At 50.8% G+C, this 14,388-nt stretch overlaps 2 protein-coding genes across 12 annotated transcripts in view; one reads left to right on the top strand and one right to left on the bottom strand.

Annotated features, from left to right (window-relative positions):
• NFATC3 (nuclear factor of activated T cells 3) overlaps positions 1-7,185 on the top strand; it is a 124,677-nt gene extending 117,492 nt beyond the window's left edge. For all 3 annotated transcript variants that reach the window (XM_061173066.1, XM_061173068.1, XM_061173067.1), the window contains exon 10: positions 4,302-7,185. In XM_061173066.1, coding sequence (XP_061029049.1) covers positions 4,302-4,423 — 122 coding nt within the window. In that variant the 3' untranslated portion in view covers positions 4,424-7,185. The remainder of the gene's footprint in view (positions 1-4,301) is intronic.
• Positions 227-14,033, bottom strand: ESRP2 (epithelial splicing regulatory protein 2). Of its 9 annotated transcripts, none has more exons than XM_061173071.1 (16): positions 13,522-14,033; positions 13,305-13,433; positions 11,678-11,791; positions 11,448-11,562; positions 11,007-11,105; positions 10,730-10,784; positions 10,553-10,663; positions 10,345-10,477; positions 10,224-10,266; positions 9,761-10,062; positions 9,433-9,645; positions 9,128-9,326; positions 8,791-8,977; positions 8,309-8,474; positions 8,128-8,233; positions 227-338 (listed from the first exon to the last, which is right to left on the bottom strand). In XM_061173071.1, exons 1-15 carry the CDS (start codon positions 13,717-13,719, stop codon positions 8,144-8,146), a joined length of 2,154 nt encoding a protein of 717 aa, XP_061029054.1. In that variant the 5' UTR covers positions 13,720-14,033; the 3' UTR covers positions 227-338; positions 8,128-8,143. The 9 variants fall into 9 exon arrangements, with proteins under 9 accessions (XP_061029054.1, XP_061029055.1, XP_061029053.1 ...); XM_061173072.1 differs by having other exon boundaries at positions 337-354; XM_061173070.1 differs by lacking the exon at positions 227-338 and adding an exon at positions 3,929-4,508.
• Positions 14,034-14,388: the final 355 nt, after the last annotated feature.

Below are 14,388 nucleotides of genomic sequence, written 5' to 3'. Positions count from 1 at the left end.
GATGTGTTTATCCTTATCATCAAAGTGTACTTGGTAAGTGGGTGGATAGTGCTTGTTATAGACCCTCATCCTCAAGAAAATGTAAGCATTGACTTCCTCATAAAGACACAGGAAAACAATATATCACATGGTTTTTGATGATGATAAAGCACCATTTTTAATCATCTTGTTTTAAAACTTAACAATGAGACAAGATTTGAAAAAGGTGTGTTTAATGGCAGCCTGGAACATCTCTGAAGTTACCGTCTTTGGAAGGAATAAGCGACAGGAAAGATGACTTGAATGTGAGCTGGGTACTTGATTCTATATTTGGCTTTTTGCCACTGCTGCTGTGAGACCTGTTTAAAATAGATACTGCCAAAATCAAAATCAGATGCCTTGTGTTAGTCTTAATAACATTCTCTGGTCCCTTTCCAACCCCACCACCTAATGAACTTTCAGGGTACTATTCCAAATAGCTTCCAAGTAATTGTACTGAATTATGATCCATTTATTCAGTCATCAGAAATTGATGTTTCCTCGGTAGTAAAGTCCTTGTCCTTCAGGAGTTCACAGGCTATTTAAGAGACAGATAATACTGATGCCTACTGATAATCTAATGCGATGAGTAGTGTTAGAGGCCATGCAGAGAGATCACGGGCCATCCTTGTGCTCTTTCTTAGCACGAGACTACCCCATAGACCCACACATAGAATCTACACTGAAAACACTGCTCCCTTGTTATGACAGAGGTGCCAAAGGCTGCCTTGTCTATTTATGTCCCTTTATCTACTATATAAGAGGTTTTTTAAAAATCTCCATTATACCTATGAGGAAACTGAAGAGAAAATGTATTGTCATGCAGAGCATTCCCATAACTTTTCATTTACATAGAAACTATTTCAGTGAGTTATTTCTAGCAGTCAGGAGTCAGTTTAGATTAATTCCATCCTTCTTTGCAAACCATCATGAACGGTCAATAAATCCTAGCCTGGAAAATTTACTTGAAAAGCATCCTCTATCTGACAAAGACCTTCATAAGTCTGTACCAATGACCTTCAAAAACTGATCTCAGTTAGTGATTATTAGAGCTAGCCAACACTGCTTAGTCTTCATCCTTTTGTAGTTAGATTCCTTTAGCTTCTAGTCCTACTTCTTTGCCTCACTTTTAAAAAAAAAGTTTTTTAACATCTTTATTGGAGTATGATTGCTTTACTAGTCCCACTTCTTTACTATTCTACATTAAATACTAACCACAGTCAAGCCAAATTTTTATCCTTCACTTCTTTGCCCTTCTGAGTACTGCCACTTGAAAATTTGTCTGATGACAAATCACAGACTTCTACAGTTAAAGAGACCTTATTAGTTTAACACCATCATTGTATAGCTAAGGAAATGGGAGTCTTAGATATATGAAGTAATTTGTCCAAGGACACACATGGAATTAGTGGCAGAGCCTGTATTCAAGCCAAACCTAATTTCCAGGCCATTCCTTTGCTTACATATTTGCTTTCCCAGGTCCTATTTTCTCATCAGATCACAAGGCTACTCCCACTCTTTTTTTCTTCAGCCTTTTGCTCCTCAGTGGAACTATGAAACTGCTCCCATACTTCCAGGTCTCTAGTAAGAAGGTACATACATCTCTTCTTGCTCTGACCATTGAGTGTAGTCCCTTACCCATAGGATTTTTCCATTTGGATGTTCTAATTTCCAAATCCAATTCCAGACCTAACCTACCACCTTCCTCCTCTAAATTCCTCCTCAGCTTATTTCCAGTAGTGACAGCGCTGTTCTTCCTAGACTTAAAACGGTGGTAGTGGCGAATCAGTCCTTTCCTCTTTCCCTCTTCTTACCATCACCACACTCACTGTGAGCACCACACATGTCCAGGTCCTTTGCATTATCTTTGTCTAAATGATTTCCATGCTCTTCTACTCTTTTGGCCTTCAAGAAGTTGAACAGGTGTTTTGAAACTGAGTCTACCATTTACTAAGAAAATTGTGTGAACTGGCAAAGCCTCTGTTAACTGATCTGTAAAGTGGGGTAATAGTGATCTTAAAATGCTGTGAAGATTAACTGAAATAAGATATAAATTTCAACTGTAAAGTTAACCCATGGATACTCAATAAATATTTGTGGAGCGAATGTTAGTTCCATTCTCCTTATAGCCATGATGAGTATATGAGTTTGAAGAATTTTTTTCTTAACTACCTAAACAATAAAAAGATTAGATGTTAATATTTGAACATTTTTTTAAGGGGTTTGAAGCCATTTCTTTTCTTTTTTTTAAATTTATTTATTTATTTTTGGCTGTGCTGGGTCTTCGTTGCTGCACACGCTTTCTCTAGTTGTGGCAAGTGGGGGCTACTCTTCGTTGCGGTGGGCAGGCTTCTCACTGCAGTGGCTTCTGTTGTTGCGGAGCATGGGCTGTGGGCACGTGGGCTTCAGTAGTTGTGGCACACAGGCTCAGTAGTTGTGGCACGTGGGCTCTAGAGTGCAGGCTCAGTAGTTGTGGCACACAGGCTTAGTTGCTCCGCGGCATGTGGCATCTTCCCGGACCAGGGCGCGAACCTGTGTCCCCTGCATTGGCAGGCAGATTCTTAACCACTGCGCCACCAGGGAAGTCCTCTTTTCCTTTTTTTAATCTTTTCTTTTTTTTTTTTTTGGCTGCATTCGGTCTCTGTTGCTGCACGTGGGCTTTCTCTCTAGTTACGGCAAGTGGGAGCTACTCTTTGTTGCAGTGCATGGGCTTCTCATTGTGGTGGCTTCTTTTGTTGCAGAGCATGGGCTCTAGGCACACGGGCTTCCGTAGTTGTGGCACGTGGGCTCTAGAGTGCAGGCTCAGTAGTTGTGGCGCACAGGCTTAGTTGCTCCACGGCATGTGGGATCTTCCCGGACCAGGGATTGAACCTGTGTCCCCTGCATTGGCAGGCGGATTCTTAACCACTGCGCCACCAGGGAAGTCCTTGAAGATTTCTTAAACAATCATTAGTGTCTCCTTTGCTCTATGATCACTTCAAATGCTAATTATAGAGATTTTTTTTGTCTTGGTCTATTTTTGTTTATAACAGCTGTATTGAGATATAAGTCATTACTATAAAATTATCCTTGAAAATACACAATTCATTGGTTTTTTAGTATATTCATAGAGTTGTGCAACCATCGTCAGTAACTAATTTTTAAACATTTTCATTACTCCAGAAAGAAACCCCATACCCCTGAGCAGTCACTCCCCATTCCTTCCTTCCCATTACTCCTGGCAACCACCTATTTATTTTCTGTCAGTTCTGGCCATTTTATATAAATGGAATCAAACAATATATGACCTTTTGTGTTTGGCTTCTTTCACTTAGCATAATGTTTTCAAGGTTCATCCATGTTGTAGCATGTATTAGAACTTCATTCTTTTTTTAAGACTGAATAATATTTCATTTTGTGGAATAGACCACATTTTGTTTATTCATTCATTAATGGTAGACGTTTGGGTTATTTCCACTTTGGAGCTATTATGAATAATGCTGGTATGAACATTTGAGTACAAGTTTTTATGTGGATGTATGTTTTCAGTTCTCTTGAGTATATGCCTAAGAGTGGAATTAGTATAGAATCTTTAGTTGATAAAGCAAAGAATTTTCATTTCAAAGCAAAGAATTCTCATGGTGAGAGAACTAAAGTTTCTTATTTGGGGTGTTCCCGTCTATGTTGGTTCCTTAAGATTAAAACTCTTTGCACTGGACCTCACAGAAGACTGTGCTTCCTGAGGTGCTTGGCACATCATAGAAACCAACAAAATCAAGAGCCTTTTCTGAAAGGATCAGAAATAATACAAATGCCCCCACATGATAAAGGATGTTTGCATTAGCATAGGGTAACAAAATAACCCCCAAATCTCAGTGGTTTACTCTCATCAAAGCATTTATTTTCATTTACTTTATATACAGGTGCAGTGCAGGAATCAGAAAGGGAAAACTCTCCTAAAAGGATGAAATTAAGGAAAAGTTAGATTAAGGTGAACACATTTCAAAAGTATCCTATCTTCTGCTAGAGCAAGAGCCTTTAGAGTGAGGGTAAGAACGTTTACCTTTTTCCTCAGCCATTCCCCTTCCCAAAGAAAATTGAACTGAAAGGTAGAGAAGGGGGTGGTCTGGAACTTTTGGAGTGATGTTGCCATCCAGTTCAAGAGCAGACTTCAAGCACTGCCTTTATCTTTATAGAAAGCGATGGAAAGGGAAAAAATGTCTTTGAAATAGTGCTTGGCATTGAGCATCATATGGTCAGTCACACAGAGGTCACTAATCACTCTTCCCTTTCTTGTTTTTCAGTGAACGAGGTAATTGGGAGAGACATGTCCCAGATTTCTGTTTCCCAAGGAACAGGGGCGAGCAGGCAGGCTCCCCTCCCAGGTCCTGATTCCCTGGATTTAGGAAGATCCGACGGGCTCTAACAGCGCTCACTGCAGCCTTGTGTCCACCATCATGTACTTCTCAGCATGTTTCTCTCTTTGGACCTTGGGCTTCCAACTCTGCAACCTTCAGGATGGAGCCAGGAGTTGGGATCACCATATGTGGGGAAAGCAGCATTCCTCCAACTCAGGCCTTGGGTAGATTTTTTAAAAGAACAGGAGCAGCACAGACTGTCTGATCTTTGGGGAAATGAGCTTTGCTTTTTATATTTAAATAGGATACTTTTATATGATGGGTGCTTTGAGTGTGAATGCAGCAGGCTCTCCATTTCAGAGGTGCTGCTTTTGCAGGTGATCTGGTTGCTTAGCTAGGATTGGTGATTTGTACTGCTTTATTGTCATTTGAAGGACTCTTTAGCTTTGATGATATTTTTAAAGTAGAAACTTTTGATAAAACCTTCCAGAGGCAAACATTAAAAAAAAATTATTCCCCCAAGCCCACACCTATGCCTCGGAAACTCAGCATGTGTCCTGAAGCCTTTCATAGATTCATAGGAAGTAAAGCCAAATGTAGCTCATACCTCTTTATAAAAGTAAACTGTTAGATAAAATGACACCATTCCAATCATTGAAGTGTTGGAATATAAAATGACATTCCAGAGCATAGCATTTTCGTAACTTTCTAGGTAATCTTCCTGCAATCTCTCCATGCTGTCTCCATGTTGAAATTGCTTTTTTCCCTCAGGGCCTTGGGTAAGATAACTACATGTAAGGGAACTTTGAAAGGTGGGGTTTCTTAGCTTGGTAGCTTTAATTTCCTGCCATCCTACAAACAGGTAGACTGTAGAGTACTCTTCCCTTTTGTGTCCTCTGGTCCCAGACCTTTTCCAAGTGGAAGCATCTGCATTTGGCTGCCACAATCTTGTGATGATTTGTTTAGGCAACTTTGCTGCTTCTAGCTTATCTCTAGAGGCCAGGCTGTGTCAGAAGCTAAGTACAAATGAGCTATGCTTCAAGACAGGAGCAGAGAACATTCAGGATTCCAGATGAGACGCTTTTAAGATTTACACTGGCATGGAAGGCTTTTCCCTCATTCTGTTTACAGCCTAAAATGATTCTGGCCTACCCTCCCATCTGCATGGCCTAAAAAATAGCCTTTTTCTAAAAGGCTTTGAGGCAATTCCAAAAATGAGATAGCATTCTAAACCTGACCCTCCACACCAAAGATGCCCTGGTGCTGCTGCTGGTAAGGCTGGTGTCCAAGGCGGGGCCAGCAAGAAACTCCAGCCTGCTGTCTACCAAAGGAGGTGCCCGACTTGGGTGCTTTTTTCAAACCCTGCCCTTACCCCTCCCCTTAATGGGATTAGTTTCCCGTTCCAAGGCCTGGGCCTATTTCAACACCCCTGAAGTTTGCAGTATGTTTTCAAATGAAATGTACTTTTATTCAGGAAGCAAATTTTCTGAGTGCCTACATGTGAGACAGTGTGCTGGGCTGGTCAAAGGCTTGATGCTATTATTCCAGGGGATTGTGGGTCCTAGATGCCAGGACTGTCTACTGAGGCCAAGTGAGGCCTGGGTGGAGGGAGCCAGGTCATTGCCTACCGCCTCTAGTCAACCAGTTAGGAGCTATTGACCCAGGATGAGGAAGTATGGTCTTTTTTTTTTTTTCCTTTAAGCCATGATGTTTTAGATTTCTCCCTAAAATTAGTTAGAAAAAAATGCCTGTACTTCAGCAAATCACTCTAGTCCTTCTTGGAGCCTGGTGTTGTCACATTTTCTTTGAAAGTGAGTTTTGTGTCACAGTGTGGATAGTGAGATTTGCTTCAGCGCCTGTGGTTGGAAGCCCAGAGTTTCCTTTGGAGGGGTTGCGGCGGCTGGCCGCCTTGAGATGAAGTTCCAGAGAGTTGGCCAGACTTGCCTCCACTCTCTTGCCCCTGGTGTAGGTGCCTCACATGGGGTTCTTGCAAGAGCTTCCCTTGCAAGACCCTTTGGGGGTGCTCTGCTGCCCTCAAGAATAAAAGCCTCTATGATACAGAGTTGCTATGCACCAAATTTTGATGCCTTTTAAATACCTTGATGCCTGTAGCACTAGACATGCTCTTTCCTATTTAAAATAAAAATTAAATTTTAAAATAGAGCTTTGTATACTATGTAAGCAGTTTTGTATCAGCTTTGTAAAAGCTTTGGTGTAAAAGACAGTATTTTTTGTTTTTGTAGATAAATACCTTAATTTTTGTGCAACATAGTGGTGTTACAGCACACATCCATTGGACTATGCAAATTGATTTCTAGTAACAGCACTGAGCAACTGGGCATGTGCTAGGACCCACCCCTTCCCCCTCCAACCCATGCTATATCTTGGGTTGAGGAATGGGATGAGCAGCCTTCTGCTTACTGGAGATGCACAGAGAAACATGGCTGAAAACAGCTAGGAACAGATGTCTTTGGGTTCAGGTGTGGTGCTGCTGCCCGGGGTGCAACCCACCCCTGCCCAGGGTTAGCCACTATCACCAGAGCTCTGCTGAGTCTGGCTGTGAAGCCCTGTTTTTGATACTCAGAACAGATGGTCATCTGTAAGGCTCAGATTGGGTTCAAGTTGAAACCTTGTATTTTATAAAATGGATGATGTTCAATTAAGGAACTGATTCTCAGTTATGTTTACAGCACTTGAGATTGTGTTTTCTTGTACATTTTGTATTTTAAAACCTTTTATAGGAGTACAGTGCTCCTTACACAAATACAAAGGGAAGAAGAGCCAGCAATTCAGGCTCCTCAGTTACAGTGCTGAAATAATAAACGGTGACAGGTCAACAGTCTCCTTGAAATCTGCCTGAGTGTTCCTCTGCATGGGGCTGGTGTGGAGCCCCTCACTCTGTGCCAAAGTGAAGGGCACTTTGGCTTTTAAAAAGTCCACTTGGTTGGGAACCTTTGTTTATTTTACGGAGGAGAGGGTAGAGTTCCAAATTCCTTCCGAAGCTTCAGTTCAGCACCCTCTAATGGGTGCAAAGGACATTCCAAGGTGTCTGCTGAGTTCAGGACAACTGACCTGCCCAAGGTGTGCATGAAAAGTAGGCAGAAGTCCCTTTAAAGTCAAGCCTGAGTTTTTGTGTGAGGGCCTCCTGCCCCCTATTGTCCTCTGGGGATATTGCAGTACAGTCCATCAAAACAGCCTGTGATTTTTTGCCATCTGTTATTCTTTGTGTCACGCTAGAGGGGGGCTAGCATCCTTAGGTGGGACCACCACTGGCGCAATGTGACCACGGAGGTCAGTATCCTGGGGACTGGGGCCAGCGCTGTCTGCCACCCTGCCCCCCACCAGAAGGGACAGGGGAAGGTAGAACATTGGGATCTTTACTCAGAAGCTCCCTGGAGTCATACGCTGAAGGCACCAGGGTTTACATTTTTTAAAAAGAAAGCAAGCCTGCTATGGACATCAGCCCTATGGAATCTGTAGGCATGGACCATAGCCAGAACAGAACAAAGGCTCTCTGCTACGTAAGAGGCCCAGATCAGACCACTGGGAGCAGGGTAGTGCCATTCCACCCCCAGCCCTGCATTCAGGGTCCAGCCATCATCTTTGGGGTGAACAGGCAGAGTAATAAGTAGGGGGGATGGAGCTGGGGCTTGAGCTCCTCTGGGGGCCTTCTGAGAATTTTGAGAAGCCAGAAAGAAGCTACCAGGTTGAGGGCCCTGGTTCTCTGGATGCAGGAGAGTCCCGTAAGCTGAGGACATCAGCCAGCTCTTACCTCCTGGCTCCCTCACCTACAAACACACCCATTCTTTGGGGGCCTGTAGCACAGTGCGAGGTGGGTCACCAACAGGCATCAGACTGGTGTAGTCATCGGGGGCTAGCTGCAGAAGTGACAGATATTTAGGCAGGGAGCTCCAGGCTCAGCCAGGTTCCCAAGCCCTCCAGCCACACCTCACCTGGTAGGCCTGGAAGACGCTGAGCAGATCCTTCATACCAGCTGTGTATGGGACACCCTGCATACGGACCAGGGCTCCTGGCTGGGACAACACTGAGGTGGGAGCAGAGGCCAGGGCAGCAGGGGGCGTGGTGAGGTAGCCCACAGTGGTGGGGGAGACTGGGGGGCTAGGGTGGGAAAGGCAGGGATTTAGTAGTGCAGTGCCACCTGTGGCCTAGACCAAGACCTACCTGCCTCTTCCCTTGCCTCTGCCTTGTGTTTGGTTCATTTCCTCCTCCCTAATACCCCTGTCTCTACAGGGTCATCTCTGTTCTAGTTTGTAGATGGCATCAGTCAGCCCACATCTGTCACTCCCTTGTCGTCTCAGAGTAAAGTTGAAGTTCCAGCAGACCTTGAGTTATTTGGCCCAGGAAGGGAATCATGATCCTCCCCCAAACCAGGACAAGGGGGCAAGACTGTGAAGTAATCTTAGCAGCAGGGTACCTGGGGTAGTAAGCTGTGTAGTTCATGTAGAGTTGAGTGGCTGGCCCTGGGTAGTAGGCAACCGGGGTGGGGGCAGCGGGCACCCTGGCAGCTGGGAGCAGTGCTGAAGAGGGATACAGAGCTGCTGTCTCAGTGGGAATGAGTGTTGGGGTGGCCTGGAAGGTGGCGTAGGTGGGCGGTGAGAGGCCTAGAGGCAGAAGTAGAGAGCGTATCTGCAGGGAGCTCAGCACTGCCCTGGGTGGGGCAGCCAGAAGGGAGTCCCCACCGTAGAAAGTGAGGGTTATAACAGCCTGGCCCCCACATGCCTCCTTCTTCCCCAGCCCCCTGGGACACTCACAGGGCAGCTTGCAGGGTGGAGGGGACATGCCACTGCGACCCAAGGTGCCCCCCATCAGGACATGGCTCATCTCCTCTGTGGAGCAGGGGACCACCTCCACATAGCGTTCCTTCATTGCTTTCTTATGGCAACGCTGAGCAGCAGCTAGGGCCCGCTCTGCTGATGTCATCTGGATGAAGGCATCACCCGATGGCCGGCCCTGTGCACACCATCTTGTAAGCAGTCTGTCGTGTGCAAAAATGCCTTCCTCCCAATCACACACCCCTCTGTAACTAAGTGTGCTCCCCCACTGGACACAGCTTTACCTGCTGGTTGAGTACCATGTGCACACCGTGGGGCCGAATGTCAGCCGCTGCCTCCCCCAGAAAGCTTAGGATGTCTTCGATGGTGGCTGTGTAGGGCAGGCCTCGAAGGCGTACACAGTCTCTCCCGGTCCCAGCTGCCAGTGGGAAGGGGATGGGCAGCAGTGGAGCAGTCAGTGTGGGAAGGAGTGGGCTGGAGGCATAGCGGTTCAGGACCTAGTAAGGAAGGAAGCAGCAGGCTGGTTATGCCAAGTAGGGCAGGGCCAAGGAGGGCATGGAAGGGGCACCCTGGAGAAGCACACGGGGGTAGGGGGAGCCCTGGGTGGCTCACCTGCTGCACCTCGGCTGCAGTGCTCCGGAAGAGTTCAATGTATCGCTTACCCAGCGTGCCCTTATGCCTGCGTAATGCAGCCTGTGCCAGCTCCTCACAGGCGAAGAGGGCAAAGGCATCACCAGTGGGCCGGCCGTCAGGGTGGCGCACAAAGAGCAGCCCATCGGCACCCCCAGTCACTGGGCACTCTGGCCCCAGGAAGCCTAGCACGTCTGCTGGCCCAGCCGAGAAGGGCAGTCCCCGCAGCCGCAGGATCACTTGGTCTTCCCGTGACAGGAAACGAGCCACCTCTAGTGAAGTGCCTTGGTGGGGGGCGTGGGAGTCACCTACTGACTTCATTTGTGCCCTTCCAAATACCCACCCACACCTAGCACACAGGGGAGCAGAAAGGCAAGGGGCGTCGGGGAAGCAGGACATGGATCAAGAACCAGGGGGATCTAGATGCTGTTGGGAGCACACTCACCCCCTGCGATCTTTACAAACTCCTCTCCTGTTGCTTTATATACCTGTGGGAACAGCCCATGAGTTTCATGCTTGCCCGGCCTCAGCTCTGCCCCGCTCCGCTCCCAAGCCCAGAGCCCCACCTCGATATAGCGGACACCCATGTGGTGCTTGTGTCTCTGCAGCGCTAGGTCCCGCTGCTCGCTGTCCACAAAACGGATGAGGGCCTCACCATTTCTGCGGCCCTGGGCGTTGAGGCACAGTGCTACACCACCCCTGTGGAGCCAGTGCTGCGTTAGTGCCTCCTGGGTAGGCCTGCCCTCCTGGGTCCACCCATGCTGCTGTACCCACCTGGCAATATTGAGCCCTTTGAAGAATCTAGCCACGTCCTGGTCTGATGACTGCCAGGGCAGCCCGCGAGCCCGAACCACAGTCTCGCTGTCCACCACGTCGGCCTTGCTGCTGTGGGGCGGGGCTCAGTCAGAGCTGTCCAGCTGGTGTCACCCCCAACCCTGCCCCCTCACTCACCAAGGCCCTGTCTCATATTTCTGCTTTACCACTTCGGGCTTCGAAAACAGTTGACCTGAGAGGAGATGGCATGGGGGTCAGCAGGGTCTGGTGGAGGGGGGTCTCCCCACCAAGCACTGCAAAAAGAGGACAGTTGAGGGGGATGAGGAGGTAACAAAGGGGCTTTCACCCTGTGGTCTCTCAGAGGTGACAAATGGGGAGGGGAACTTGGAGGAAGTAATAGGCAGGCAGTCACCCAGCCCTGAGAACAGGTGAAAGGTGGTGAGAGGAACCTTACCGCTGGGTCCATCAAGCAGGTGGAGGATGACAGCTACCATTGTCTTCACTTCCCACACCCCAAAATCGTCCTCTGTGGCATCTGTCTCCAGCCCCAAGTCTATGAGCAGAGAGCTAACAATGAGGAAATCCCAGCATGAGAGGGCAACCAGCATGTCCCACTGAGGCTCAAGTCCCCTACATAGACACATGCAGAATCCTGGCAAACACATTTGTTTTGGCCCAGCTCATGGATCCCCTTAAAGGTCCCCAGCCCAGACATATGTAGACATATGCCCACATTCCAAACGTGCCCCAGCACAGGCACAGAGACATGCAGTCAGGGACTCAGCAGGTAATGTAAACTTGCATGTGTTCATTCAACCCACCAGCATGCACATACTCAGAGACATTCAGCCTACAGCCGCCCCCCCCCCCCCTAATCCTGCTAGGTCACAGATACCCTGTGCCATGGTGGCCACAGTGAGGTCCCTGGCAGGGCGGCTGCTTGGGTGCTGCACGTGGAACTCTCTGCGGAGGTCGTAGAAGGAGAAGAAGGTGTCCGGGAGCACCAGGTTCTGGGGGCACATGGGAATGGGGATGAATGGGGGGAATTGAGCTGCCCTGCCCACCCCCGTGACAAGAAGGGTCCTAGGAACCCTATCCCCTGTTGTGCCCTCAGTGGTGGCATACCTTCCTGGAGGCCTCAGAGTGCAGGACCTGTCGCAGCAGCTGCTGCCCATCAGTGCAGAGCATGTAGGGGCCCCCGCCCAGCAAAGCCACATCCCCGCTCACCAGCTGTGAGAACTAGGAATAGGGAGCGGAGAGAGACAGAGGGACTCACAGCTAGGCGGGCAGGGGGAGGGAGGGCGCAGGCTTGCAAAGCTGGTTCAGCCAGATGTTCAGCCCTACCCTGCCTGGGGAGGAGGTGGCCATGCCTGTTGGGCCTGGCTCTGTGTCCTCCTTCTCCCCCAGTCCACTGTCACCTTCTCCAGGCCAAATGGGAGCAGTCACATATCACCCAAGCCCCCATCACACACACTCCAGGAGTCTGGAATGGGGCCAGAGCAAACACCTGGTGGAGTAGGACAAGCCAGGTGGGAAAGGGCGGGGCAAAGCAGGTTAAACCTGTCCCTGACCAGGCACCACCCTCAGGTGGGGGAGGCCCAGTCCTGCCTGAGGCCCCGCCTGCTCATGGTCAATGGCAGCCCCGCCCCTAGGTCTGACCAACTGAGGAGCAGAGAAACTCCAAGGACAGAACTGACAGAGCTCCACACCTGGACGCCAGGGGCAGCATGAGCTTTGACCCAGATCTTATCGACCGGCTGGCACTGAGTTGTTTGCTCATAGAGGGGGCGGAAAGCTGCCCTGCCCCTCCCCCATCCTCTATCCCTGCTGGAGAACTGGTACAAGCACAAACCACAGGCCCAAGAACCTCTCCTAACCCCAGCTATCTGAGGCTGACAGAGCAAGGCAACCCAGCACACTCCTCAAGTGGGGGCTACCTTGGGAGTCCTTCTGGAACAGACTCAGGTTCGACATCTTTGTGCCTGTTTCCTCATCAGGAACCACCAGAGTTGTTGGAAGATGAAAGAACTTGTGCTAGTAAAGCACTTTCACTCATTCCACTCAAGAGTCAGGCACAGGGTGAGCCCAGTAATGAAGATAAGAAAAACAGCAAAGGGAACCGACTCCCACTTCAGCCAGGGCCGGGAGGCACCCCAGGCCTTTGCACTCAGGAGGCAGGTAGCCTCCAGGCGGGGTCCGGACAGCGCCCACGCCTGGCCAGCCGGCCGAGACAGGCCAGGACGAGCAGCTTACACCTGGCGGCGCCTGCCTCCTGGGCAGAAACCGCCCTACGCCCCTGCTCCAGCGTCTCCCAGGCGGGTGGGTGGGCCGAGGATGCAGGCAGCAGGGACCGTGACCTATGGCCAAGTCTGGGCCCCTCGGCCCTTTCAGCTTCCGGCTGCTGTTCTGGGAGACCTGGCCGGGCAGGTCCCCAGAGGCGTCTCAGCCTAGCTCTCCCGCAGGCCAGGGACTCTGGGAGGGGTCTCGCAGCCTCCATCTCCACCCCCTCAGTAGGAGTGGACCACTGGAAAGTCTGAAAAGACGCCCCCCTAGGAATGGCCGGCACACGCGGACACACGCACACGCACACGCACACGCGGGAGTCACTGAAAGTTTCAAACAACAGGAACCTGTCCTACCGCCCCGGCCAGTTGGTTGTGGTGCGCCAAGCCTCGCCTCCTGCCGCCTCTCCCGCCGAGAAATGTCCCTGCAGCCCGGCCGGGCCTCCATTCACCCCGGCCCCAGCGCTCACCTGCTGCAGCACCTTGTCCAGCGGCTCGGCCCGCGCCAGGCTGTCGGCGCTCAGGCCGCTCGCCTCGCGGCACTGCGGGCTCAGTGCGGCCGCCTCGGCGCGCACCAGTGACTTATGCAATGTCCCCACCTGCGAGCGGCGGGGAAAACCGATCAGCCGCTGCGCCCCTCGGATCCTGAAGCTCCCTGGAGATCCCACCGCCCTCTTTCCACCCTACCTGGCGGCTCCGCGGCTCCACCACTTGCCAGACTAGGAGGATTAAGTCGGTCTCGTCGGAGCCCAGGTCCGGCCCCAGCGCACCCGCCGTGGCCCCGAACAGTACGACCAGGGGTCCAGGCCCGGGACGGGGGTCGGCAGCGGAGTCTGCGGCGGGGTTCGTGCCTGAGGGCGGTGGCTGGGGTGGCAGCGGAGTCATGGCCGCACAGGGAGGGGGTGCTCGGCCAGACAGACACACGCGGACCGACGAAGCGCACGCACTCACCGACCGACGGCAGACGCGGATCGGCTTGGGCGGGACACCGTGTGTTATGGGCGGCACCTGCGGCCCGGCTGCCGCAGTGGGCACTGCTGAGACCCGCCCGCGGCGCCCCGCGGGGCGGGGCGGCTACCGGCCCCCGCCCTCTCTGGGCGAGTTACCTGTCGGCCCCGCCGGCCACGTGACCGAGGGCGGCCCCCGGGAACCATGGGGGAGGGCCGCTAGACTCTAGCCCTGCACGCGCACACTCACAAGGCTGGCCTGGGCTCGCGCTCCCCCACTGGGCCCTGTCTGACTTCTGGGGCGACCCCCTTCCCTCTCCGCTCCCCCACCGGGCCTCCGCCAAGGAAAGTGCAAATCCAGGGGCCTTTTTTAGTCCGTAAGGGTCCTTTGGACTTGTGAAAATCACCAGGAGGCAGCCTGGAGGCTGTGGGGGTCACGACGGCCGGTCTGGAGGGGTAAAAGAAGTCACCCAAGGTCAAAGGGGGCGGTAAGAGTTACCAGGTATCACCCAAAGGCTTGTAGGGGGGTCGCCAGAGGTCGACTGGGGTTGGGGGAGGGTGGCAGGAAGCACAAGAGATCATTAGAGCCATTTGGGTATTCACCAGA

Source organism: Eubalaena glacialis, chromosome 18 (assembly GCF_028564815.1).
Source record: "Eubalaena glacialis isolate mEubGla1 chromosome 18, mEubGla1.1.hap2.+ XY, whole genome shotgun sequence".
In the NCBI taxonomy this organism is placed as follows: domain Eukaryota; kingdom Metazoa; phylum Chordata; class Mammalia; order Artiodactyla; family Balaenidae; genus Eubalaena; species Eubalaena glacialis.
The sequence above is the reverse complement of the archived record's forward strand: the minus strand, read 5'-3'. Positions and strand labels throughout refer to the sequence as shown.